General features: G+C 50.3%; 3 protein-coding genes across 3 annotated transcripts in view; 2 read left to right on the top strand and 1 right to left on the bottom strand.

The window, feature by feature from the left end:
* Positions 1-11,863, top strand: part of LOC116955733 (uncharacterized) — a 52,894-nt gene extending 41,031 nt beyond the window's left edge. Inside the window, exon 8 of the mRNA XM_032977002.2 lies at positions 2,490-11,863. Within this exon, the coding sequence (XP_032832893.1) occupies positions 2,490-3,461 (972 nt within the window). The 3' untranslated portion in view covers positions 3,462-11,863. The remainder of the gene's footprint in view (positions 1-2,489) is intronic.
* LOC116955732 (uncharacterized) overlaps positions 4,235-27,622 on the top strand; it is a 59,854-nt gene continuing 36,466 nt past the window's right edge. Inside the window, exons 1-3 of the mRNA XM_032977000.2 lie at positions 4,235-5,436; positions 19,802-20,005; positions 24,829-24,863. Of these exons, the coding sequence (XP_032832891.2) occupies positions 19,945-20,005; positions 24,829-24,863 (96 nt within the window). The 5' untranslated portion in view covers positions 4,235-5,436; positions 19,802-19,944. The remainder of the gene's footprint in view (positions 5,437-19,801; positions 20,006-24,828; positions 24,864-27,622) is intronic.
* LOC116955689 (olfactory receptor class A-like protein 1) lies at positions 4,455-5,468 on the bottom strand. Its single transcript, XM_032976945.1, has one exon. It carries the CDS (start codon positions 5,466-5,468, stop codon positions 4,455-4,457), a length of 1,014 nt encoding a protein of 337 aa, XP_032832836.1.

The raw sequence follows: 27,622 nt of genomic DNA, 5'->3' as shown, positions 1-27,622 counted from the left end.
AGGCGTGTGGTTCATGTTGTGTGTGAGTGTATCCTGTGTTAGTAAGGTGTGTGGTTCACGTTGTGTGTGAGTGTATCCTGTGTTAGTATGGTGTGTGGTTCACGTTGTGTGTGAGTGTATCCTGTGTTAGTATGGTGTGTGGTTCACGTTGTGTGTGAGTGTATCCTGTGTTAGTAAGGCGTGTGGTTCACGTTGTGTGTGAGTGTATGCTGTGTTAGGAAGGCGTGTGGTTCACGTTGTGTGTGAGTGTATTCTGTGTTAGTATGGTGTGTGGTTCACGTTGTGTGTGAGTGTATCCTGTGTTAGTATGGCGTGTGGTTCACGTTGTGTGTGAGTGTATCCTGTGTTAGGAAGGCGTGTGATTCACGTTGTGTGTGAGTGTATCCTGTGTTAGTATGGTGTGTGGTTCACGTTGTGTGTGAGTGTATCCTGTGTTAGTATGGTGTGTGGTTCACGTTGTGTGTGAGTGTATCCTGTGTTAGTATGGTGTGTGGTTCACGTTGTGTGTGAGTGTGTCCTGTGTTAGTATGGTGTGTGATTCACGTTATGTTTGAGTGTATCCTGTGTTAGTAAAGCGTGTGGTTCACGTTGTGTTTGAGTGTATCCTGTGTTAGTAAGGCGTGTGATTCACGTTGTGTTTGAGTGTATCCTGTGTTAGTATGGTGTGTGGTTCACGTTTTGTGTGAGTGTATCCTGTGTTAGTAAGGCGTGTGGTTCATGTTGTGTGTGAGTGTATCCTGTGTTAGTAAGGTGTGTGGTTCACGTTGTGTGTGAGTGTATCCTGTGTTAGTATGGTGTGTGGTTCACGTTGTGTGTGAGTGTATCCTGTGTTAGTATGGTGTGTGGTTCACGTTGTGTGTGAGTGTATCCTGTGTTAGTAAGGCGTGTGGTTCACGTTGTGTGTGAGTGTATCCTGTGTTAGTATGGTGTGTGGTTCACGTTGTGTGTGAGTGTATCCTGTGTTAGTAAGGCGTGTGGTTCACATTGTGTGTGAGTGTATCCTGTGTTAGTAAGGCGTGTGGTTCACGTTGTTTGTGAGTGTATCCTGTGTTAGTAAGGCGTGTGATTCACGTTGTGTGTGAGTGTATCCTGTGTTAGTAAAGCGTGTGGTTCCCGTTGTGTGTGAGTGTATCCTGTGTTAGTATGGTGTGTGGTTCACGTTGTGTGTGAGTGTATCCTGTGTTAGTAAGGCGTGTGGTTCACGTTGTGTGTGAGTGTATCCTGTGTTAGTAAGGTGTGTGGTTCATGTTGTGTGTGAGTGTATCCTGTGTTTTTAAGGCGTGTGGTTCACGTTGTGTTTGAGTGTATCCTGTGTTAGTAAGGCGTGTGGTTCACGTTGTGTGTGAGTGTATCCTGTGTTAGTAAGGTGTGTGGTTCACGTTGTGTGTGAGTGTATCCTGTGTTAGTATGGTGTGTGGTTCACCTTGTGTTTGAGTGTATCCTGTGTTAGTAAGGCGTGTGGTTCACGTTGTGTTTGAGTGTATCCTGTGTTAGTATGGTGTGTGATTCACGTTGTGTTTGAGTGTATCCTGTGGTAGTAAGGCGTGTGGTTCACGTTGTGTGTGAGTGTATCCCGTGTTAGTAAGGCGTGTGGTTCACGTTGTGTGTGAGTGTATCCTGTGTTAGTATGGTGTGTGGTTCATGTTGTGTGTGAGTGTGTCCTGTGTTAGTATGGTGTGTGGTTCACGTTGTGTGTGAGTGTATCCTGTGTTAGTATGGCGTGTGGTTCACGTTGTGTGTGAGTGTATCCTGTGTTAGGAAGGCGTGTGGTTCACGTTGTGTGTGAGTGTATTCTGTGTTAGTATGGTGTGTGGTTCACGTTGTGTGTGAGTGTATCCTGTGTTAGTATGGCGTGTGGTTCACGTTGTGTGTGAGTGTATCCTGTGTTAGGAAGGCGTGTGATTCACGTTGTGTGTGAGTGTATCCTGTGTTAGTATGGTGTGTGGTTCACGTTGTGTGTGAGTGTATCCTGTGTTAGTATGGTGTGTGGTTCACGTTGTGTGTGAGTGTATCCTGTGTTAGTATGGTGTGTGGTTCACGTTGTGTGTGAGTGTGTCCTGTGTTAGTATGGTGTGTGATTCACGTTATGTTTGAGTGTATCCTGTGTTAGTAAGGCGTGTGGTTCACGTTGTGTTTGAGTGTATCCTGTGTTAGTAAGGCATGTGATTCACGTTGTGTGTGAGTCCTGTGTTAGTATGGTGTGTGGTTCACGTTGTGATTCACGTTGTGGTTCACGTCGTGCATCGTTGTGTTTTGTTGTCGCACAGTGGCGCTGACGTTCCCTGCGCACGTTAGAAGCTTCTCCTGCATGGTGTCCGTGCCGCCTTCACCCCTCACCTTGCCCCCCGCCCAGCCCCCCGCCCAGCCCCCCGCCCAGCCCCCCGCCCAGCCCCCCGCCCAGCCCCCCGCCCAGCCCCCCACCCAGCCCCCCGCCTTGCGTCGTTCGCGGTTGTAACGGAGTTCTCTTCAACCAATCGCAATTGTTGCAGGCGCCTGGCAGACGCGCTGCGGACCTACCCAACGGCTCGTCCTGGCTCCTTGCCAAAAACGACTCGGCCTCCGCGTCCGGCGTCCTCCCGGCGCCGCCTCCCCTGTCCCCGGCGTCACCGCCCCCGCGGCCAATCTCGGCGATCTCGCCGCCGCCGCCGCCGCCGTTCAGCTTCTCGCTCGCGCACCGCCAGCTGCGGCGCATGCGGCGCGACGGGCAGACGGAGGGCGTGCGCACGTACCGGCTCGTGCCTCGCCAGCCGCCGCCGCCGCCGGGCCCCGATGGCGCCCCGTGCCTCGCGTCGGATGAAGACTCTGAAAACGGCGCCGCCGGAGCCGCCGGGTTCGCCGCCGCCGGGTTCACTCTGCCGTCGCCGGCCAAGGACCGCGGCGCCGGCCACCGCAAGCTGAGCCTCCCGGTGCTGGCCGACGCGCGCTGGGCGCTGGCGGCGCCGCCGACGACGACGATGTGGCGGCACGAGTGGCGGGCTGTCCCGATGGCTCGGTGGTTGGCGGTCGGCGGGCAGGCCGGCGATTGGGCGGTGCCGCTGCAGCTGTTCCCGCCGCCGCCGCCACCGGCGGCCGCCGCCCCCGCTGGGTCGGCGCCGCTCTGCGGAGAGTGCCGGCGACCGCTGTACTTTGCCGGCGACGGCGACGACGACGAGCGGGTTTTGGCGCCGGCGATCTACCCGACGTTCCGAGGCGATTCGAGACACTCGCTGGGCGCGGTCGACGGCGCCGCACTTCACCAGCAGCAGTTTCGGCCGAGGAAAGGCAGTTGCGGCGTCCTAAGAGGCGCCGCCAGGAGGCTGCCGCCGCTCCCGCGGGCGCCGGCGAGGCCTGGCGGCGCCGGCTCGGAATCCTCCGCGGCGGCCACGAGCGCCGGATCGGAGGGATCGGTGGCAGAGCGGTCGCCGCTTCACCGGATCCAGCAGAGGCTGGAGGGGCCCAGCTTCTCTCACAGCGAGGTGTGAGTGCGGGGAGTGTGGCGAGTGGCCGGCTCCGGCGGGGCCATTGTGACTCACCCTGAGACAGAAACAGAGGGGCCCAGCGCCAGGAATAGAACCTCGCCCTCAGCGGCGGTGACCTCTCCGTGGCTTTAACTCGGCCATTGTGAACCCCTTCGGAGAGAGGGAGAGAGACGTGACCAGGCTGGGGGATTGGCAGCAGTGCCGTGTCAGAGTCTCTCCAAGCCTGCCCTTCATGAACCCGATGAGAAAAATAGGGAAGAGACTGAACCTAGGATCTCAATGACATGGCCATTATGAACCTCCTGAGAGAAACGGAGAGAGACACCCAGACCCAGGAAATGGACCTAGGGTCTTGGTGGTGCCGGCTCATTGCTTCTGACTCGGCCATTGTGAAGCCCGAGGTGATAAAGATTTAACCAGTGGTCACTGCGGCGAGAGAGCTTGGCTCGCGGACGGTCGCGAGTTAAAATCGAGATAACTTTCAATATCATCATCAGCGATTTCATTATAATCTTTAATAGCAAGATCATAATCATCTGTGTCGTTTACATCATCATCAGCAGCATTATCATCATCATCGACAGTTTTATCACCGTCCTTCTTGGCTAGATCAAGTGACCACTTTGCGTCAATTCAACAGTGGTTGTCCTGTGGATGTTATGTCCCCCACCATGGGAATGCGGAATGTCCACCGCCGGCCAGGGGCGCCCACCAGTAGAGACGATCGCCACCCCACGCTTGTTTTTACCAGGGAGACATTTCCTCTCGTGACACCGCAGACAAAAACCCTCCCGGCTCCGCTGCCCCGTTGCCTGCGGCCCATCAAGCGACGTGCAGCTGCCTGGCCCACAACGAGCAAGGTCCGCTGTCAAGCGTCACCCTACCTCGCACGAACCTCACCCCCGAACCGTCTCCGGTCTACACAGCGAAACCACCGTTCGCCGTCTGGCGCCGGGTCCACCGGAAAGCCCGCCCTTCGCTCGGAAACCCGGGCCCTCAGCGCGCCGCCACCCCCGGCCACACCCTGTTGCCCGTCCCCCCGTCCACCACCGCCAGCCGCAAGACCCGCGTGCGGTGCGGGCAGATGCACGGGCACCTGCGGACGGCGCGGGCGACTTTCCCGCGGATGGACGAGCGCCCGAAGATGATGATGAAGGGGCTGAGAGAGTAGTAGACGGAGGTGAAGAAGGCGCGCACGTCGGCCTGCGTGCTCGTCCACTCGGCGCTCAGCCTCTGCACGACGGTGAAGCGCATGCACACGTTGATGCCCCAGCAGACGAACGCCATGACCATGAGGCACCCGATCACCTTGGCCGCGTTGAGGGCGGCGGCGTTGCCGGCGCCCCCGGCCCAGCCCCGGTTCCGCGCCACCAGCCGCCGGTGCCGCAGCACGAAGCCGAGCACGAGCGCGTTGGCGGCGAGGAGGGTGGCCAGCGCCGCCACGTCGAGGACGTTGGAGGCCTCCACGAAGGCCGCGGCGCCATCGGAGGGCGTCACGACGCAGCCCGAGATGTGCAGGAAGCCGCCGGCTCGCCAGTCGCCTCGCGAGCGCACGTCGAACGCCAGCAGCGGCGCCGACGTCAACGCGCAGACGGCGCACGTGGCCCCCACGAGGCGGGCGGCGGCGGCGACGGCGCCGCCGCGCGGGCCCGACAGGAGGCGCGAGAGCGCGGCGGTGAGGCGTCGCAGGCGCGGGCTTCCGCGGGGCTCGACTCGCGCGAGCTGCAGCGCGCTGAGGAGCACCGTGAAGGCGAGGCTGCAGGAGCGCAGGGCGTTGACGGTGTAGAGGAGCGCCTTGCAGGCGCCGTCGCTGAGCGCCAGCGAGTCGAGCGACGCCAGCACGTACGGCGTGTTCTTGAAGACGGACGAGAGCAGGTGCGACGCCGACATGCCGATGACCACGAGGTCGGCGGGAGACGGGCGGCGCGATTGCGAGAAGGCGGCGAGCACGGCCGAGTTGCCGCACACGCCGAGGACGGTGAGCACCACGAAGAGCACGGTCAGCAGCATGCTGGCCGTGCACAGCGAGCGAGAGAGCGGGAGAGAGCGATAGGAGAGCGATAGGTGTGTGTGCGTGAGGGAGAGAGCGAGACGGTGTGTGTGTGCGCATGAGATTGTGGTTGTGTGTGTCCGTGTGAAATCACGTGTTTGTGTGATTGAGTTTGCGTGTGCGCGCGCGTGCGAGTGCGCTGTGAACCCGGTGAATCGAGTTCGATTCCCAGTCACGGCTAACATCAGTGGCGAGTGTTATCTGAACCGGTCCCGGGTTTTACCGCCACCCTGATTCACCAACACACGCTGGGCAGTGGCGCAGTGGCCCGGTCCTAGTGCATTCGCCGATCCGGTGACCGCCCTGGTCATCACTGCGGCGTGCGTAATCGTCGTAATAATGCGACGACTGCTACGCCGCCGTCTGCTTCGCTCACAGCGGACGTTAAAGATCCCGTGACATAATTCGCAAGAGCGGGCCATCGTGCGACGGAGTCACGGTCCTTAGTTTGCCAAATTCGACAATTAATGCCGTAGATGACTCAATCCTCAATTGGGATCGCGTGAAATGCAGCAACGTCGCCCCCACACCCCCCTTTCCTGGTGGCAGACTAATTCCCCAGGCCCCTCCTGCAAATGAGACTCGTGCTGGTCTCTTGAATTCTCACCTGGTTGAACAAACAAACACTTGACCAGCACGGTGAAGTATGATCAAACAAGCCCCATGAATGACAGATTTAGGAGTCCATCATCCAGCAGTTGAGACAATTGGGAAAGTTTCTTAAATCCCCTCCCAACACTGCCTCTGTCCACTTGGCATTGTTGTAATTGGGTCCACCACAGTTGGCCGATGTGCAGGTCCCATGACGTCTGTCCAGCGTGGAGGAGTAGGCCAAAGTACCCTCGAGAGGGCCTCTCTAGAGAGAGCTCTGTCGAGCGAGCGACTGCAGTGGCTGCGCCCTTAGGCCGTGGGAGGTAATTGGCACCTCAATTTACGCGGAGACTTCAACTCCCCCGGGTCCCAATCACAGCGAGGGAACGAGCGTCCGTGTCTACTCGCGCGTGCGTTCCGCTCCTCCGCTCGGCGCTGCCGTCAGGTTTCAATGGCAACCGCCCGCCCGCACGCCCGTCCGCCCGTCTGTGCGATCGTAGTGGTCCAACAAATCAACGCGCCGATGTGCACGTGCGGTGGTGGTACAGGCGCAGCAGTGCAACCGCTTGTGTCCGTGCCGCTGACGGCCGAACAGCCTCCGCTGGAGACAGCTCTCGAGAAGAGCGGCATCTGTTCTACTCTTCGCCGCTGGCCTGACATCTTGGAAGAGCTGGGAGTACTAAGATCCCCCGTATAGCCTTAACAGACTGTTGGGACAAGTGCTGTTAGCGAGGCGGTGGGTGGCCAGCACCACACCCGGCTGCCTTTGTCTCCCTAGTGGCAGTGTTTTTACACACCTCACCACTTACTCAATTGAGGTTGAGTCGACATCGGAGAGGCCCAGGACCGGTTCAGATAATCGTCACCGGTGTTGGCCGTGAGCGGGAATCGAACTCGGGTCGCCAGGTTCGTAGCGCTAACCGCTAGACTACTACCACCACCACCACCACACGCGACCTGCCAATGATCAACTGCCGTGGACAGAGGTGGCGGGGAGGATGACAAACTCATGCCATTGTTTCAGGCGCCGCACCGGGAGCAGGAATCGAACCGGCATCCAATGGATTGCCGGTCCAGCGATGCTGACCCTTGCACCGCTGTGGTGGCAGCATCCCGAGCAATTCACAGCCCCTCCTCAATCCACTACTGGATGAAGGCCTCCCGATGGAGGTTATTTGACCATTCTTCATCATGCTGGTCGGCGCCAGTTGGTTGAAAGGAGAAGGGGGAGGCGCAGGACCGGCTCAGACATCGCTTGCCACTGCTGTTGGCCCTGGCCGGGAATGAAACGCCGGGTCGCCAGGTTCGTAGGACAGTGCTGCTGACCGCTTCACCGCCACTGTGCCCACAACTAATCTCTCAGAATCGCCCCGTTTTTGTTTTAATAACACGAGGGTAACGTTCACCGTTTTTCCACAAACTCCGGTGGTTTCTCAGTGAAAGCCGCTCGCTACTTATGTCGTGTGCTGTGATGTTTCCATCATTTTACAGCAGACGGCTGATTCACTATGTAACACGATTTTTGTTCCTGGTTAGTAAGTGTTACTTTCTAATTGCTTATGCCTCAACAGTATAGAAAATGGCTGTTATTATTCCCCACAAACTTTGATTTTGTGACCAGGACTTTACCTGCAGGAATGACACAAATGCGCACGTTTTCTCATTGAAAATAGGTACATTTCAAAATCTCACTGTCCTGGTCACAAAAGCAAAGTTTGTGGGGAATAATAATAGCCATTTTCTGCACTTTTTAGCATAAGCAATTAGGAAATAACACTTAGTACCCAGAAACAAAATTTTTATATTTTAGTCTTCTGCGTTTGGCGTAGGATATTTGCCGTATTCTCCCGATTATAAGAAGCTGTGGAAAGTAAGAGGCACTCCAGCACCTGTCGCTATTGACGAAACCTGACAGGACCCTCTTGCGGAAACAAGTCCAGTGGTAATAACAGTAACAAGAATAAACCCATGACCAAACACTGTGGATGTGTCCAATCTTGTTGTAACTTGGAAGCTAAGCAGAGTTGAGACTAGTCAGTACTTCGTCACGTATGTATATATTTTTTCGCATCGTACGTAGCCAACCATGCCAATTGGAGGCGCTTCTTGATGATGCTCATCATCATCACGAGGCGCGAACCCCTCGGGGCGTAGCGGTGCCCCACGATCCACTCACCGCCACGCCGAGTGCCGGCCAAGGCCACGGTGCTGCTGCTGGTGGTGGTGGTGGTGGTGAAGATCGGCCTTGATCGTGCGCATTGTCCATTGTCAGAATCAGAATTCTTGTTGTCTGTATTCATCCGGAAGGAATCCGATGAGGCGTGGAGCTCTTTTTGCACAGATGTTCAATGTCAACCGGGGCTACCTCCGATCCTGAGGCGCGCTGTCGATGATCGCTCTGGTGCGGTCAGCTGACGAGGGCTTGCCGGATGTTGTAGGTTCGACGGCACTGCAGTGTGCGCCGCGGTGCTGGGTTGTCTCCTGTTGCCCCCCCCCAACCTCGAAGGCAAACTAATTGTTGTTGTGACTTTCTGACCCCGTGCCCCTACTTGTCACCTGTGACCAAAGAGCTTCATAGCTCATCGGATTCCTCCTCCAGTCTAAATAAACATTCTGATTCTCATCACTCACGGAACTCATGGGCAAACATCCCGATGTAGCAGCACCCTCCTGACAAAGGGAGTCTTTGAGGCTCAGTGAGGCCTTTTTTGGGTAAATAACCGACGCGGTGGCTTCATCGTTGACTTATTATCGGCGGAGCGATGGCGTGCAGTGATTCGGCGTGCCCCACTAGGAGCCAGGCGAACCTGAGTTTGATTCCCGGCCTCGTCAGTGGCAAGTGATATCTGGACCAGTCCCTGGGCCAACCCACGCTGGCCGAGCATGGTGAAGTATGGTCAAGCAACCCCCCCCCCCCCCCCGTGGCTGCCACGGCACGGAGAGGTATTCATCGAGGAAAGCCACACATGGTCCTGAACTCAGGAGGGCCTTAGCACTTTGGGATGTTTGGCCAACACGAATGACATTAGTTTAACATGTAGTCGGAGGAAAGCTTTAAGTCAGTAGGTTTTCGTGACCAATATCCGTAATGGAGTTTTTTTTTGTGTTAGATCGCATTAATATAAATGTGTCATTAAACACCGCCACCACCTGACACAGCCAATTAGTGAGGATTTCCACGTGAACAAAATCTGCAAATTCGTTACTAGTGCAGCACACCGGTTGTGCGTTGGAGAGTAAACCCACAACAACATTTACAATTCAAATACCGTGACTTTTCGCCGGTTATTACAACAACCAGCCTCATCAAGCGACAGCCAGAGTTGTGAGAAGATGTCCCTGCCTCGGTCTTAAATAGACAAGGGATCAATGTGACGTTGCCACTTGTGAGCCAATCAGGTGCAAGGACCAGAGGGGGGTGGGTTAATGTATGATATCAATTACAATGGATATCTGTTATCGGTTTGGTTAGTCACAGTTAATCAACACACATAATGCACATACATAATGTATGTACATTACGCATGCATATTATGCATGCACATTAAGTTTGTACATTATGTGCATCCTGTCGTTTTTGGGTGCAAAAAAAAACTATTATGGACGAATGATATTGTATGTGTTTTAGCTATGGCAGGAAACGGAAAAAACCCAGAGGAAACCCATGCAGAACAGGAGGGCAGAACACACAAACTCCACACAGAATGGCGCGCGAGTCGGGAATTGAACCTAGACCGTTGTTGCTGCAAGGCACAAGCGTCACCACCGCGCCACCCTGCTGTTCGTGTCATGAAACCACTGAGAAGTCCGCACGGATGGGTTCACCAACTTGGCCCTCTTGGCAGCACATCACGGCGATCTCTACGTGATCCACCAACCCCCCGACCCTGCCCCATCCCCGCTGGATCATTGCGTCCATCGCGCCACGCCGAGTATGGCCGGCTGCCATGGAGACCGTAAACGAATGTCCAATCTCGTCACGTCCGATGGTGTTGTGGGCTGCGGGAGGCTTCAGGACATCGTTATGCCGATTTTGTCCCGGGTTTTGGAGAAGCGGTTGTTTTCCTTGTCCGGGCTGTTAGTTTTCCACGGCTAACATCAGTGGCGAGCAGCATCTTAGCCAGTTCTTGGGCCCCCCCCTCACCAACCCGTCCTGGTCAGCCGGGTGACGGATGGCCAAACAACCACCCTGTGACTGTGGAGAGGCCTTCATCCAGCAGCGAATGCCAGGGACCCTGACCCTGTTGTGTGGCGTAGATGAGTCGCGTGCTGGATGGAGCCCCCTCCATTACAACACTTTCCACGCGAAAGGCGACTTGTGTCTCCAACACATTTGCAAGGAGCAACCCCAGCGGCAGCCGTCCCTGTGTGGCCCAAGTTGACTCGGCACTCGGCCTGCAAGCGGGCGTCAGTTTGCCAGAAGGGGGAGATCGTTGCTACGTGTAAATGGAAAATTAAAAACCATCTGGTCAGTATGCTGCGACTGTGGTCACCCAGAACAAGAACCATGGAACGGACAATGGCATGGTGCCGAATTCACAAATACGGAGGGGGCATCTTCACAGCGACGATTCACCACGCCGCTCTCATGACGCAATCATCTGGCCCATCCAACTCAATGTAAAATGTTTTCAAATGTTAGATAATTTTGACAGTGATGAGTAGGCCACACAATGGCCTACTCCTTTAAAACCCCAGCGCCTGTAACTTTCTCTTTTTGGAGTGCCTCATTGCAACATTGCCCCCCCCCTTCCCCGGACTGCAAATTCCTTTGCAGGACACCTCCTGAAAAGCACTTGAATAGCATTATAAAGATAATACTATTATTAAGAGAATCCTATTATTAAGATAATGCCATTATTAAGATAATCCTATTATTAAGATAATATTATTAAGATAATAGCATTATTAAGATAATATCATTAAGATAACATCTTAATAATAATGTTATTATTAATGTAATACTATTAACCTATATGGCTTTAAAATGGGTCACCCCACATTACTTGCAGGAACTAATGCATTATATATTCCATCAAGGTCCTTAAGAGATCGTCTGATCTCCAACGGCTCAGTACCGCCAGGTCTACAGGTTGCGCGCTTTTGGCGATGGGGCTTTTGTTAGCGTGGCACCCAAGCAATGGAACGCCTTGCCACTTGAAGTCGGGCAATCAGAGTTGGTAGATGTATTTAAGTCTGCTTTGAACACCCCATTTCTTTAAAGTGGCCTTCTTGTGTTTGGTCGGTTACCCTGGTTCTGTTTTTGTTTCCTGCTTTTCATGAATTGCGAATTAGGACCCGACTAATAATTCTATTTATATAGTGCTTTTCATCAAGGACCTCAAAGGGCTGTACAGGACACAGCAGCAGCAGACACTCAGCATAAAAATAATCTAAATACATTTTAAGAATAATTTACTAAATAAAAAAGTTTAACAAGAGGGAGCATATAAATCGGTTTTAAGGTGGATAGAAAAAATGTCCACACACTCTGAGATCCTGATACCTCATGGAAGAGCATTACATAGCCTGGGGGCTACACGGGAAAAATCTCGGTCACCCATAGACCGAAGCCTCGACCTGTGAATGCAGAGAAGATCTGCATCCCAGATCTTAGCGACCTTGAGGGGACACATGGGTGCGGTATGTCAGTGATGTAGGCTGGGTCAAGGTGGTTCACTGCTGTGTAAGAAGTTCACAATGTGGTTTTAAACTGTGTTCTACGTGAAACTGGAAGCCAGTGCATTAAACATTTGAATTATTATCCCCCTTGATTTGAAGCTTTCGTGACTGCAGGAATCCATATTCTTTGGTTCTTTCGGTAAAGTCACGTAGGTGGGAAAGCGTGGTCTGCTGCTGAGGCAGACTGTTTTAAAAGGTTAGAAATGGGTGTAGCCCAAGGGTCATAAAGAAGTGGCCGTGGCTAGCGATGTTAATGTTACAATGCTAATTTCTCACATTAACATCACCACACCCATGTCAAACCTTTTAAAACAGTCTGCCTCAGCAGCAGACAATGCTTTCCCACCTGATGACGGACGCTTGTGTTGCGCCCGAAACGTCGTGATTTATTTTATACCTACAGTGAGGGAAAAAAACGTATTTGGTCCCCTGCTGATTTTGTACGTTTGCCCACTGACAAAGAAATGATCAGTCTATAATTTTAATGGTAGGTTTATTTGAACAGTGAGAGACAGAATAACAACAACAAAATCCAGAAAAACGCATGTCAAAAATGTTATAAATTGATTTGCATTTTAATGAGGGAAGTAAGTATTTGACCCCTCTGCAAAACATGACTTAGTACTTGGTGGCAAAACCCTTGTTGGCAATCACAGAAGTCAGACGTTTCTTGTAGTTGGCCACCAGGTTTGCACACATCTCAGGAGGCATTTTGTCCCACTCCTCTTTGCAGATCTTCTCCAAGTCATTAATGTTTCGAGGCTGACGTTTGGCAACTCGAACCTTCAGCTCCCTCCACAGATTTTCTATGGGATTAAGGTCTGGAGACTGGCTAGGCCACTCCAGGACCTTAATGTGCTTCTTATTGAGGCACTCCTTTGTTGCCTTGGCTGTGTGTTTTGGGTCATTATCATGCTGGAATACCCATCCACGACCCATTTTCAATGCCCTGGCTGAGGGAAGGAGGTTCTCACCCAAGATTTGACGGTACATGGCCCCGTCCATCGTCCCTTTGATGCGGTGAAGTTGTCCTGTCCCCTTAGCAGAAAAACACCCCCAAAGCATAATGTTTCCACCTCCATGTTTGACGGTGGGGATGGTGTTCTTGGGGTCATAGGCAGCATTCCTCCTCCTCCAAACACGGCGAGTTGAGTTGATGCCAAAGAGCTCCATTTTGGTCTCATGTGACCACAACACTTTCACCCCGTTGTACTCTGAATCATTCAGATGTTCATTGGCAAACTTCAGACGGGCATGTATATGTGCTTTTTTGAGCAGGGGGACCTTGCGGGCGCTGCAGGATTTCAGTCCTTCACGGCGTAGTGTGTTACCAATTGTTTTCTTGGTAACTATGGTCCCAGCTACCTTGATATCATTGACAAGATCCTCCCGTGTAGTTCTGGGCTGATTCCTCACCGTTCTCATGATCATTGCAACTCCACGAGGTGAGATCTTGCATGGAGCCCCAGGCCGAGGGATATTGACAGTTCTTTTCTGTTTCTTCCAATTGCGAATAATCGCACCAACTGTTGTCACCTTCTCACCAAGCTGCTTGGCAATGGTCTTGTAGCCCATTCCAGCCTTGTGTAGGTCTACAATCTTGTCCCTGACATCCTTGGAGAGCTCTTTGGTCTTGGCCATGGTGGAGAGTTTGGAATCTAATTGATTGATTGCTTCTGTGGACAGGTGTCTTTTATACAGGTAACAAGCTGAGATTAGGAGCACTCCCTTTAAGAGTGTGCTCCTAATCTCAGCTCGTTATCTGTATAAAAGACACTTGGGAGCCAGAAATCTTTCTAATTGAGAGGGGGTCAAATACTTATTTCCCTCATTAAAATGCAAATCAATTTATAACATTTTTGACATGCGTTTTTCTGGATTTTCTTGTTATTCTGTTTCTCACTGTTCAAATAAACCTACCATTAAAATTATAGACTGATCATTTCTTTGTCAGTGGGCAAAGTCCAAAATCAGCAGGGGATCAAATACTTTTTTCCCTCACTATAGGTCTACTCCTCCGCCAGCCGACCCTCGACCCCCGTGTGCACGCGCGACTCAAGTCGCCGTTGAATACGGCCACCATGGGCTCGCCGATTCTATTCGTAGTCAGCCCCCACGGGGCTTTGTAACCCTAGGGATCTACGGGCGCCACACGACGTATTTGTTGTGTACGGCACATTTACGCCATTTAACCCGAATTCGTGTGTGGGAAAAAAAAAATTCGTCCAATTTTGAGCGAAAATGTGTTAAACACATTACGCATTTGTGCCTCTGGCTCGACTTATAAAAACGTCGCATTCACTGTTTGCAGTGCTCATACGTGATCCATAATAATGAGTTTTGGGGGTTAGAGCGCGTAAATTAAAATGTGTCGTTAAACACCAGCTCCACCCGACACGGCCGATTAGTAAGGTTTGTGACGTAAACAAAACGTGCCAATTAGTTACTAGTTCAGCACACCGGTGTGTTGGAGAGTAAACCCATTTATAGTTATGCGATCTAACAAAAAAAAGTGATCATGAGTCCTTGTATTATTTTGTTGAATGTTGGTGGCGAAAGCCTACATGTTAAAAATACAAGGGCCATTTGGATAGTTATAAAATCATTCGCGGGCCATACAAAATGATCAACTTAAAAATTAGCCCGTTATATTTGGTCAAACATTTAATTAACTCGCCCCTAACGCGATGGCTGGAACTGCTTCTCTTTGGCGAGGCGTGTGGTGATGTTAGCTGGTTTTGATGATGTTAGCTGGTATTGACGATGTTAGCTGGTATTGACGATGTTAGCTGGTATTGACGATGTTAGCTGGTATTGATGTTAGCTGGTATTGACGATGTTGCTACTCGCAACTGCTTTTCCAGGTTTGCTCCTAGATTTGTTTAATTTCGAGCCCCGCCTGCGGTTGCCTTGGCAGGGCCACACCAAATGATTTCGCGGGGCCTTATACGGCCCGCGGGCCGGACGTTCCCCATCCCTGGTCTATATAAACACACACACTGCCGTGCATCGTGAAAATAAAACATGCAACGAGGAGTTCACGCGTACGATTCAGTTCATTGTGATTAAACACGATTATCCAATTAAAGATTATTGTTAACTGACCAGTGAGAAAGTTGGTTGTACTAATTCTATTCTTATTCTTCACGAAAGCTTTTAGGCAAGATTTAATTCTATTCTTACGGCGACGTCTGCTGGCCACGGGAGGCCGCTGCTGCATTGTTTCACTGCAAGCCTGCGTTCACGCTGGTGCACGTGATCTGTTCAACGTTCAATTCCACGTTCAACTGTGATGGTTCATCTTCTTAAACGAACAAATGCGGTAACATTTTAAAAGTCTTTTAGACGCGTATAACACAAAATTCACAAGTTACGTAAAGGACACGCCTATACGGTCACTCCTACCGCGACATCCTGGCCACAGATTATAGAGAGGGTCACTGGAGATGTATCGATAACTAGAGGTGATCATCGATTATCCGGTGGTTCCAGGCCGATCCAGCGACACCGGCAAAGCGCCCCAAAGACTGCAGGACCTGTCCGGCGATCGGCACCGCGCTCGTGACAAAAAAGTAGCTACGCTTTATTTCAGTGTCAAATATTACATACGGTACATTATACACTACATACAACTTAAAAAAAATTACAATACTGCACGCATATGCATCACGCCACGCAAGTCTTCGAGATTGGAGTGGTAAGTACGGTACAGTAAACAATATAACCTTTTAAAGTAGGATATTTATTTTAGTTTATTTGAACATCTATGCAAATGTAATATAATAAACATAAACAACACGTAACACCTAAAACATGTCATACAAGAATGTGCAAAAATAAGCTGTTTTAAATTATGATGTGATTAGTGATTATCCGGCGTTTTTGAAAATCCTGCGCCGCGGGATAATCGATGATCTACTGCGTTAGTTAACTTCGATAACTATTATTCTTATTTCAATTTAAAAAACTGACTCGTATCGTCCACTCTGGTCTCTCAATAGGCCATTGCCCGAAACGTCGCTCTTGTTAGATGTGGGTCGCAGGCCTTCACCAAGTAGTGTGGGTGACAAAGGGGCCGTCCATAAATCACGTCACGCAGCTAAGGCGGGAGGGAGGTCAGACATTTGTGACGATGTGTGACGAGGGGGGGTTTGAGAAATGTGACGTCACATCAAAATGCGCAACTTTAAATAAATATAAACAATAGATTTGTTATAATAACACTAATTTTTTTTTTATTAATTTTCATTATTAACTATTTGATTATTTTAATTTACTATGGTCACCTTTTATTTATTCCATGAAGGAGCATTTTGCTTCTCCATGGGAGAATGGAGAAGCATACATTTTGAAAAAATGTTGAATGATTGTGATTAAACATTAAGATTTTAATGAGTCTACCAGGGCTTTTCATTCTGTGGAATGAATATGTGATTGTTATAATTGTACTCTCCATTTTGCTTCGTTCTACTCCAAAGTTTCAAGTATTGTTTTAGTTATAATTACTTTTAATATTTTATAATTATAAGAGAATTTCAATAAAATGCAGTTTTAGTTAGACGTTGAATATTTTAAAGTGAATTTTATGCTAAATTTCAGCTTTCCAACGCCTCCTTTTAAATACGTGTTTTCTCATACAACATCAGAGTGCAGCGCCAAATTAAATACGCACTACAATGACAACAATAGTTTAAAGTGATTTGAAGCATGTTTTATTTTCAAACTGGAAATATGGTTGGGGGGGGGGGCAGAGCTTTGTGACGTCTGTATTGAGGGGGGTCTGACTTTTTGTGACGCCGTGTGACGAGGGGGGGAGGGGGGGTCAAAAATCAGCCAAAATCGCGTGACGTCATTTATGGACGGCCCTTTTGCATCGTTAAAAACCGGTCGATATTTCGATTTAAAGCTTTCGTGACTGCAAGGATTCATCTTCTTTGGTTCTTTCGGCAAAGTCACGTAGAATGAGAATAAAATGATAAATTAATAAAATAAAATAACACAATAAACCAGTCACAAGCTAATCACGCAGCTATTTCAATGCTAAATTATCCGAACCAAACATGAAACTAATTTTCAATGGTACAGTATATTTTTTCAAGTAGTGGTATCCCAAACTTTCGCAGCAGCTTAAATTCCCTTTTCACCCCATCAATATGTAAACTCCCCCTCCCCCCCTCGCCGGTCTGCACAATGTTCACCCCCTCTACACCGTTCATCATGCTAAGTCCGCCAATTAAATGCTAATTTTTTATGCTAATTCCTTTGTCAAGGTGCTCTATTTCTTCTCACACAGCTTAAAGGTCGCGGTCTGAGCTTGGCTGTGTTCGCTCCAGCGCTGTCCTCGAGACAGTCTCGTCCCTTCACCTGATGAAGGCCACTTGTGTTGTGGCCGAAACGTCGTGAGAATTTTATTGTGTTATTTTATTAATTTATTAATTTATTCTCATTCTACGTGATTTTACCGAAAGAACCGAAGAAGATGGACCGGTCGCTACCCGTTTCATCGGACATTGGATCGTAACAAATACTTCGATTCCCGTTCCGGTGTTCCTTATAAGTGCAAAGTCACACCAAGTTACTCCATACATGGGCCCTAAAGCTTGAACAAAATGTATCATTCTTTATTTAATGTATCATTCAGTCTGTCGCGGATTTTATCTGCGGCGTCACAACAGAGACACGTGCCTCCCCCTGTCGGATTTCCCGCCTCCATTTTCACACGGGTGACGTCCTCGGTCACGTGATTTCGGGCGCGCGCGGGGCATGTCGGGAACCGCGGGGTAGCCCCCCCCCCGTCCCCACACGCGAACCCCTTAGCCCTGGACTCCGGGCGTGCTGAGGTAAAACAAAACAACATCTTAACGACGTTTTAAAACCATTAAACTCACAAATATTCATTATTACTTTTTTTACTACGTGGTGAGCGCGTTAAGTACCCAGCGCGTCTTGTCAACGTTTTGTCGTTGTGTAATTTAACGCTGCGTTATATTTTTGTTAAATGTTGCTTGCCTCCGAGGTCTGCCGCTACGCGAGTGTAAAGTTTGACAGCCGTCCGGTTCGCGTCACCCTTTGCTGCTGTTGTTGGAGTGTTTGTTGTTGTTGTTGGAGTGTTTGTTGTTGTTGGAGTGTTTGTTGTTGTTGTTTTTAAAGTGGGAACTTTGTACAAGAAAGCCTCTTAACGGGAATTTGCTGCAGGCTGCCCCCTTTAAAAGCGAAGCTTCGTTAGGAGGCGGCCACCTCGCAGCGTGAATCAACGCGACATCGTCACCTCCATCCCAGCCGCGGGACCACACCTCGTCACTAGGCTCGAACCTCGTCACTAGGCTCACCTCTTCACTGGGCTCACCTCGTCACCGGCCTCACTCACCTCGTCACCGGTCTCACCTCGTCACTAGGCTCGAACCTCGTCACTAGGCTCACCTCGTCACCGGTCTCACTCACCTCGTTACAAGCCATCTCGTTACCGGTCTCCACCTCGTCACCGGCCTCACCTCGTCACCGGGCTCAGCTGTCACCGGCCTCACCTCGTTACCGGCCTCACCTCGTTACAAGCCATCTCCTTACCAGTCTCCACCTCGTCACTGGGTTCACTTCGTCACTGGTCTCACCTCGTCACCGGCCTCACTCACCTCGTCACCGGTCTCACCTCGTCACCGGCCTCACCTCGTTACAAGCCATCTCCTTACCGGTCTCCACCTCGTCACTGGGTTCACTTCGTCACTGGTCTCACCTCGTCACCGGCCTCACTCACCTCGTCACCGGTCTCCACCTCGTCACTGGTCTCACCTCGTCACCGGCCTCACCTCGTTACAAGCCATCTCCTTACCGGTCTCCAACTCGTCACTGGTCTCACTCACCTCGTCACTGGTCTCACCTCGTCACCGGCCTCACTCACCTCATCACCGGCTTCCACCTCGTCACTAGGCTCACCTCGTCACCGGCCTCACTCACCTCGTCACGGGTCTCCACCTCGTTACCAGTTTCCACTTCTGTCTGCTTCTTCTCTCATACACTGCTCATCCGCTTTGCAAAATCCCTTCCCTCTCTTCCCCCCCAAGTTCTCTGAATAATAAAAACGGCAACAGCAACAACCTTGCACCGTTTAAGAAACGTGTTAAATCTTCTCTGTTACAACTCTGATGGTGCTGTTTGATTTTATGGGCGCCGCAGTGGCCAGATGTTAACTTACCTCGCCTGGTGTGCAGGAGGTTATGGGTTCGATCCCGACCCTGACGCCTGCTGCTGCTGTATATTTGGAGTTTGCGTGTCTCTCTCTCTGTGGTGAGATGTTAACTACCTCGCCTGGTATACACGAGGTCGTGGGTTCGATCCCGACCCTGACGCTTGCTGCTGCTGTATATTTGGAGTTTGCGTGTCTCTCTCTCTCCCCGTGGTCACGTGGATTTTTCTTCGGGTCCTCCGGTTTTGCCCTCCACATTTAGACTGAACGTCGCGCGTTTACGACTATTTGCCCAAAAACGGCAAGCTGACTGCTTGCCGTTTTTGGGCATGTGGGCTTGTGCTCAGCCACTGTTTAAAACGAATCCTAAAACTGTGGCGAGCCCACTCCCCCCCCCCCCCCGCTTTAAACCCAAAGGTGCACAGCGTTCGGGACTGAGGCTCGCGGATTTTCTGTAACCTCCTCACCGCGTCTCGTTTTGTGTTCTGTACCGGGCTCCTATTGAAACGCAATAAAAAAACAAATATTTAGATACAAATAAATAAAGAGGAGCACATAACTCACGACTCTTAACAGGTTCACTTTGCGACGCGCTGCATTGGCTCCCACTGCCTCCACTGACGGCGAGCAGCTCGCCGTCACGACTGGTGGCACGCCGCCGCCAACACCACCAACACCACCACCGCCAACACCACCAACACCACCGCCAACACCACCAACACCACCACCGCCGTGCTGCTGCTGCTGCCAATCGGCGCCCGTGAATGGGGGTGGGGGGGGCAACCGGCACGAGAATGACTCCCTTTGTGTGTGTCCCACGCTGCCCCCCCCCCCAAACAGCTGCGCCACGTCTCGTGTCGCAAGCGGGGAGACTTCGCCGCCGCCGCCGCCGTGCGAGAGAGACCAGCTCGGCAGCGTCGCTCCGCCGCCGTCACTGCTGCTGCCGCTGCAGCCACCGTCTCCCCCCTCTCCTCGGACGACTCATGAAGCCGCCGGGCAGTAATGTGATGAATAAATACGAGTTCCTGCAGATCGTGGGAGAAGGTGAGTTGACTGGATGCGAACCCGTGGGGAAATGTTGCAGAGAAGAAGGATCGTAAAAGGGAGGCAGAAAGGAGACCGTTTATGATTTCACCTGTGTCCGGACGTGACTGCATGCGCCGCTTTATCGCATTAGTTTCCTACACTTTGTGTTCCCGTCATAGAGCAAGGCTCTCGTGAAGGCGCTATGTTTTAAAGACGTGATCTCCGCTAGTTTTAAAGTAGGAAGCAATGGTGCTGCATGTAATCCCAATTGAGTAACTTGCGGTGTATCTTTTCTAATTTGGCAGACTGACGCCGGTACACAATGGCCTTCTCTTTTCATATAACGCTACAGGATCTCTAATATTCACGGTGAAGCAGACGGAGCATGTTATATTCATATTCTTAGCTCTTTCGGTACAGTCACGTTGAAGGGAAACAATAAAATATATATTGTTTTATATATATTTTATTATTTTATTGTTTCCCTTCAACGTGACTTTACCGAAAGAGCTAAGAATATGAATTACTGCAGTCACGAAAGCTTTAAATCAAAATTTGGAGCATGTTATGTTTTGGTTAATACACCCACTGCGGTAATAACCGGGGCAGCCTGCCAGAATCGAACCGCAAACCTCTGCAACAAGCGGCGAACACGCTACCGCTCGGGTCCTCAGCGTCACGGACCCCAAATGCGACGGAGAACTGCACAAGAGAGTTGGCGTAGAGGAGGATGATTTGAGATGCCAACTCTGTCCGGGAATGGCCGCGCGTGCGCGACCGCGTTGGCAGTTGTTGCTCAAGTCGCCCCCCTTTCACCCGGTCTCTCGTCAGCCGCGGAGGCAAATGGTGAAATAAATGAGTGGCAGTGTAGCACGACGGTGAATGTCACCGGCGAGTGCAGAAGTGATGCTTGCAGTTTGCGACTCTGCAAACCGCCCGCTGTAGACCAGGTGACCCGTGAAGTGGCAAACACGCGGCGGCAAGCACGCGGCGTCGGCACACACACACACGGCGACGCTAGCGGCAGCAGCAGCAGAATGCACAGCAGCAGCAGCCTGTACAACGGCAGCAGTAGAGCAGTGTAGTTTATGAAGCCTAATCTGGCGATAAGGGCTGGTTGAGTGTTGGATTAGGGGTAGGGCTAGTGATACGAGCTGGTTTGGTTGGTTAGGGGTAGGGATGGTGATAGGGGCTGGTTGGGGTAGGGCATTGGTTGATGCTTGCAGTAGAGTGTTTGGTAGAGTGAGTGATGGGGTCGAGTTACGTTAGGGTTAGTGTTGGGTAGTGATATGATCTTGTTGAGTGATTGGTAAGACTAGTGACAGTCTTGTTAGTTAGGTTGAGGGGGTATTAAGGTGAGTGTTGGGGGCTGTGACAGGGTCTGGTTGGTGAGTTAAATTCGAGTTCAGGGTAGTGCTGCTAGTGTATGCTTGGCTAGTGCAATCTGGTTTAGCACTATGTTAGGGTGTGGTTAACTTTAATGTTTGGGGCAAATGTTTCCTTGGTTGGCGTCGATAGGGTTAGGCAGAGGTCTGTTTGACTCGTGCGGTTGGCGTTAGGAGTAGCGCTACAGTCTAATTTCCAATTGAAGTTATAATTCGGATTACGGAGAGCACAAATCATCACATTCCTACCAACAGACCCCAGGGAGTGATGATAATAACCACGACAATGATTGATGACGACGGCCCAAATCAAACCCAGACTGGGGTCTGAACTCGCATCCTTACGCTTAGGGGTCTAAGCCCTCGGCCAGATTGCCACCGGGCAGCACGGCGAACCGTCACCCTGTCCCAAATGAATCTTTTGGCGGTACCCCGGGGTTCCACAGTACCCCAGCTCTCGCATAATGTCCGTGATGCAGTAATTTTTAGTCTGTTGATGGTCGGCGATGCGGCAATCGACTCATCTCGACGAGCTTTACACGATGCACTACGGTGCATACGAGCGTTCAGGGTTTCAGCGCAATCGTCCTCACTGCGTTTCAACATCGTGGAGTGGCACCGATTTCGGATTGATCGGTACCCCAGTCGCGGAGTTAAGTGCACCCCTGGAAAGAAAGTGTCCCAGAAATAAAATATTTAATTGCCTCGGCAATTTTGTATGATTTGGTACCCCGGGGCACCGCCATTAGGATCAAATGAAGGAAGTGACCCAGTTACTCATTGGTTTTTTCGGTAAAGTCACGTATGTAGAAATACAATACAATTATATTAAAACAAAAAACAATCACGACGTTTCTGTTTTAATATAATTTTATTGTATTTCTACGTACGTGACTTTACCGAAAAAAACCGATGAATAATTTTATGCAGTCGCGAAAGCTTTAATACTTTATGAAGTGACCCAGTGTTTAGAGATCGGCTCATCGCCATAATGGACGTTTTTCCATCGTTGTGATGGACGTTTGTTCACAGTGTGCGCGTGTGCGGTTCGTGGCAGCTGTGGCACCAGTTTTCCTGTGAAATCAGTCCTCGGTTGGATAAACCGATTGCCGATTGGCAAGTGGATTAAACCCATTTAATGTGGCTGTGCCGAGGCGACCTGGTGTTTTATATGAATTTGCAAGCAATGTATGAACTGGTCCTGGTTCTAATGCAGCCCGTTATGAACCCCCTCGGACAAAGTCAACCACCTCCACACTTAAATATAAGAATAGGTTTTTCCATTTTTTTCTGTCAACAAAACAGCTGTGTTAAGATGTTAAAACATCAAACTGTAATGATAGCTCGGGGTGAGCAGCTACATCATGGGACCTCCTTTTCCAGTACCAAAATATGAGAATTGGTCTTACCCGTTTTTCTGGCAACAAAACAGCTGTGTTAAGATGTTAAAACACCAAACTGAAACCTTTTACAAGGAATCATGTCTGCATTAACCAAAATACTTGTGGTGAAAATACAACAAAAAACATACTCTGATAATATGATGCATTGTCTTTGAAACTGATTGGTCCACACCAGAGACAGCTATTTTGACACTGGAAAAGGGGGTCCCATGATGTAGCTTCTCTCATTGTCCTAATAGTGGCATTGTCTTTGTGCCGTTCACCTTTTGGCATTGTCCTCTGGTCTAACACTGTTTGAGACTAGGCTCTAAAGAAAGCTGTCTCTGGTGTGGACCAATCAGTTTCAAAGACAATGCATATATTGTCAGAGCATGTTTTTTTTGTTTGTATTTTCACCACAAGTATTGTGGTTAATGCAGCCATGATTCCTTGCAAAAGGTTTTAGTTTGGTGTTTTAAAATCTTAACACCTGATTGTTGACAGAAAAAAGGGGAAAACATTCTTATATTATGACACTGGCAAAGGAGGTCCCAGGACACCTCCACACAATTAGCCGGTTTGTCATGTTTCACGTTTTTCCGTATCGGAGAGCAGTTTTGCAAAAATCTTGACACCCATCTTTGGGATGGAGCGACAAGATCAGCTGTTGTGCAGGAGTGAGGTGAATTTTGGTGTCGCAGAGCCATGAGGGTTGTCCAGAGCATGGGGGAGGCATTCATCCAGCAGTGTATGTAAATTAGATGATGATGATGATGATGCAGAGATAACCATTGAAGCTTAGGGCACGTAAAAAAGCGACAAATTAACGACAAGAATTGAGTGCAGAAGCGTTTCAGGGGATTAAACGTCATACATCTACCACTGTAATTCTCTTGAGTGCACGTTTAATTTGACTTATTCTGAGTCGCAAAGCATCACTCTTCTCCGGTCCAGTTTCAAAACGAAGACACTTGTAAATACGGCTTGAGCTTTGTAGTTGCCACGAACGGTTTTGTGATGAATTACTACCTTGTGTGGTTTTTGTCTTTTCTAAAACGCGTGCCTCAATGTGGCGGTTTGGTAGCAGGGGTGGAGCCAGGGGGGGTGACAGGGGTGACATTCTGCGTATAAGTGTACGACACTCGGTCTGGCGGACTCCGTGCAACTGCATTGTCAGAGTGTGTCGCCAACCGATGGCGTCTAGTTCAACAGCCTGACTCTCTAATCATTCTTGAAATTAAAATTTGTTGAATGTCACCCCGGCCTGAAATCCTGGCTCCGCCCCTGTTTGGTTGTAGTAGCAGTTGGCGTGCTGCACTACGAATCTGGGCGACCTGAGTTCAATTCCCGCTCACAGCCAGTGACGATTATCTTAACCGGTGCTGGGCCTCCCCTAGGTCGACTCGGCCTCAAATGAGTACCTGATGCGGTGTACAAACATCGCCACTTGGGAGATAAAGGCTGGCGGGCGTGGTATTGGCCACCCACCCCCCTTGTGTGCCGTGTCGGCCTTGATAGGTGCTCGTTAACAGCACTCGCCCTAATAGTCTGTTAAGGCTATACGGGGGATCTTTGTCTTTGTTTGATCGCGATTGGCGTGGAACTCCTCTTCCAGTGTAACAATTTGCGGACGACGGCATCATGATGTCGAAGCGCGTCGCCCCCCCCCCCCCCCCCCCCCCCACCAAAAGCGCGGGGCCCAGGGCAGTCGCCCCCGATTTGCCATATGCCCTTGAGGGCGGTTCTGGTCATAGGGCTGTAAGACTGCATTGGTAGCCAGTAAAGGGCAGTGCAGCAACATCCATTGCTGTACTGTACTTCTATACTGCCACATCTATATCCATCCTCCCAGCCTCACCAACCCGTACTGACCAGCGTGGTGAAGTACGGTCAAGTAACCCCCACGACCCGTCTCTTTGTTAGTTTCCTCACCAAATTGCCCATCTCCCATGGTGAGTATTGGGTCAAGATCAATGGTTAATTTGTGCATTCACCCATGTGATACAATGAAAGTGTTAGTTTGTCGGTGATGCATCCTATGAGATAATTAACACTCACATTCTCTCCCACGTAGGTGCCTACGGAGTGGTTATGAAATGCCGACATAAGGTGAGTTGCCCCGCGCTGCTGTGAGAACTGATACAAACGTGGACGACGGGTGGCTAAGGGGTTCATAATGGCCGTGTTGCGACACTGAGGTGCCACCACTGAGTGCCCGGCTTTGATCTAGGTTTTAGTCACCTGTGATTAAACTGGGTTCTCAAGTCTTGCGAGCTGATGTTTCAACCCGGTCATCAGTTACGTGCGTAGATACCCTTAGACCTACATGGAGACCCATTGACTCATTGTGAAACGTAAAGATTGTTATTGAAGCCCATGGACTTGCAAAGACTAAGTTGTGATTAAACCGGATTCTCAAGTGTATAGTGAGTTGACGGTCTCAGGCCAGTCACCATTTACTTGCGTAGATACCCATAGACATATATAGAGGCCCAAAGACTTACGTATAAACCGATCGACTCTCATAGAGATCCATAGACTCGCCTGGAGAATTAAAACAGTGTCATAGATACGTTTTGAATCACATAGACTGGGTAATGATTGAACCGGGTATTCAAGTGTAGCCAGTTGATGGTCTCCGCCGGGCCAGCATTGACTGCACAACAAAGCAGACCATGAAATTTGGTTGTGAGAATCATCACGGTTGGTTTGACTCTGCCGTGCGACCAGCGTCTCTGCAGCACGGCGCGTGGAGAAGTACGGAGCCCCGAATAATGTTGGGCGAGAGATGCCTGTCGAAATAATCTCAGAAGTAGTTCTGTGACGTCGTCTTCCGGGGGGCCATTCCCTGGCACGCTGATGATGGGGCAGCGACGTGGCCTGGTGGTAGCGCATTGGTCGCTTGTTGCAGAGGTTCGCGGTTGGGATGCAACGACCACCCTGGTTAACACTCTGGTGTGTATTTACCATTAATGCCGCTTGCTGTCCGATTCGGGGTTCACGTGAAAGATCCGGTGATGCCATTGGAAAAAAAGTTGGCTCATTGTGTGCTGGCATCGTGCTCTCAATATGCCAAATTTGAAATCGTACCCGCAAAATACTTATTTGGAATTACGCATAGCAACATCGTCCCACCCATATCCATGAAACAACTTGAGGTGATTGTCTGTGAGACAGCGCATTCCTTCATAATAGTGCTGTGCTAAAAGAGTGGTGTGAATACCAAATGTACAGTGATTTAATTTGATAGTGTAATTGTAATTTTAATTCTATACTAATGCCCTTGCAGCATTAGTATATTTTAATTCTATACTCATGTCCTTGCAGCCCGATTCGAGGTGACAGTGCATAGGGACATTCAAGCTGTCTGTTTGCCACCACGGGCTATTTTCAGAACGGATCGATGTAATACAATGCGACCATTCGGTCTGGCAGTCAAAGTCAGAGTCTCCTTGTTCAAACAAGCGTGGGGTAGCTCTCATCTCCGGGGGTGGGGGGTCTGAACCAGCGTTGTAAATTCTACATTCCTATAGCAGGAGCCGGCCTTTACATCGGATGGGTAGTGTCGACTTGGCACAAAGTATTGCAGTTCATTGGAAGCTTGGGAATGGTAAATATAAGCTGAATGGCACACCCTGTTCTGTCTCCGCATTAAAAAAAAATTATGTTTAAAATGAATCAGCCTATTTGTCTTTCCAGACCAATATTACCAAGCAGCATTTATTAAAGCAGAGTCTGGGCTGGTTTTCACCATCTGGGTCTCATCAGTAGAGTTGGGCTTGTTGAAAAAATGTATAGGGATGATGATGTTAATGATGAGCTGAGTCACCCCCCCTGGACCAGTATTTAACCTCACCACTCTCCGATTGTGAGTTGGAGGAGACCCCCACCACTATGACACGCGGTCAGATAGATACACTCCACCAACTTGGGCATATGACAGTCGATTATCAACGGTTGCGTATTGCGTGCAAAAACGATGTCGCCTAGGTCTCGGAAGCTTGGCAGAATTAAGCCGTGACACTGCAATGGCGAGGGTCGTCGATGAGGCTTTCATATGTAATTGTGCGGAGGCCCCAAGTAAAAGCCTCATCGACGGCCCTCGCCATTGCTCCGCACGGCTTTGATCTGCCAAGAAAACTACGGTGCTTCATTAACCGCTTCAGAACACTAACTGGTCGCTGTGCCCACACCTCACCCTCCACAAGTGGAGAATTACGGGCAGCCCACAGTGTGACTGCGGCCCACCCGAACCAGACAATGGAACCACCGTATCGAAACCAACTGCATCCTACGCCCGCTCTCTGGCGGACTGAGCGGTATTTTTCACGCCAACTCCCGAAGCTATCGCGTGGCTCACAGACTTAAACCCGGACGTGTGTTTTGTACAGACTTTTGCCATACGCTAGAGAGAGACGGGCTTGGATAGAGTGACTGCCGCTCGCGAAACAGATTGTTATAGGCAGCTGCGGAGAGACAACTGGATGAACAGCAGGAAAACATGTTTTTTGTACTGTACTGTGGTCCCTGACTCACTGGCCCGCACTGACCAGTGCGGTGAAGTATGCTCAAATAACCTCGACTCCCCTCGCGGTGTGCGAGGGATGCCGTCATCCAGCAACGAATTGACAGATGGGATGTGCGTGTGATTTTAGAAACATGCGTTTCGAGTATTTGGCTGCGAGTATAAATATCCACTTGATAAGCCACTTCGTTGAGCTATCATTTGTGATAGCCAGGTCGCATCTAAAAAAAGAGCTATGATAGCTCAGTGGGCCTTACGTAAAAATGCCGATGTACATGTGGTCTAATGGAGCAAACAACTCTACGTGTGACGTGCCATATACAAAAATATATAAACAAGGCAG

This window comes from Petromyzon marinus, chromosome 61 (assembly GCF_048934315.1).
Source record: "Petromyzon marinus isolate PM22_M1 ecotype Great Lakes invasive population chromosome 61, UKy_Petmar_22M1.pri1.0, whole genome shotgun sequence".
NCBI lineage: Eukaryota > Metazoa > Chordata > Hyperoartia > Petromyzontiformes > Petromyzontidae > Petromyzon > Petromyzon marinus.
The sequence above is the reverse complement of the archived record's forward strand: the minus strand, read 5'-3'. Positions and strand labels throughout refer to the sequence as shown.

What these genes read in the sequence shown, in the direction of transcription:
- LOC116955689 (XM_032976945.1), bottom strand. Translation starts at nt 5,468, where the DNA reads ATGCTGCTGACCGTGCTCTTCGTGGTGCTCACCGTCCTCGGCGTGTGC.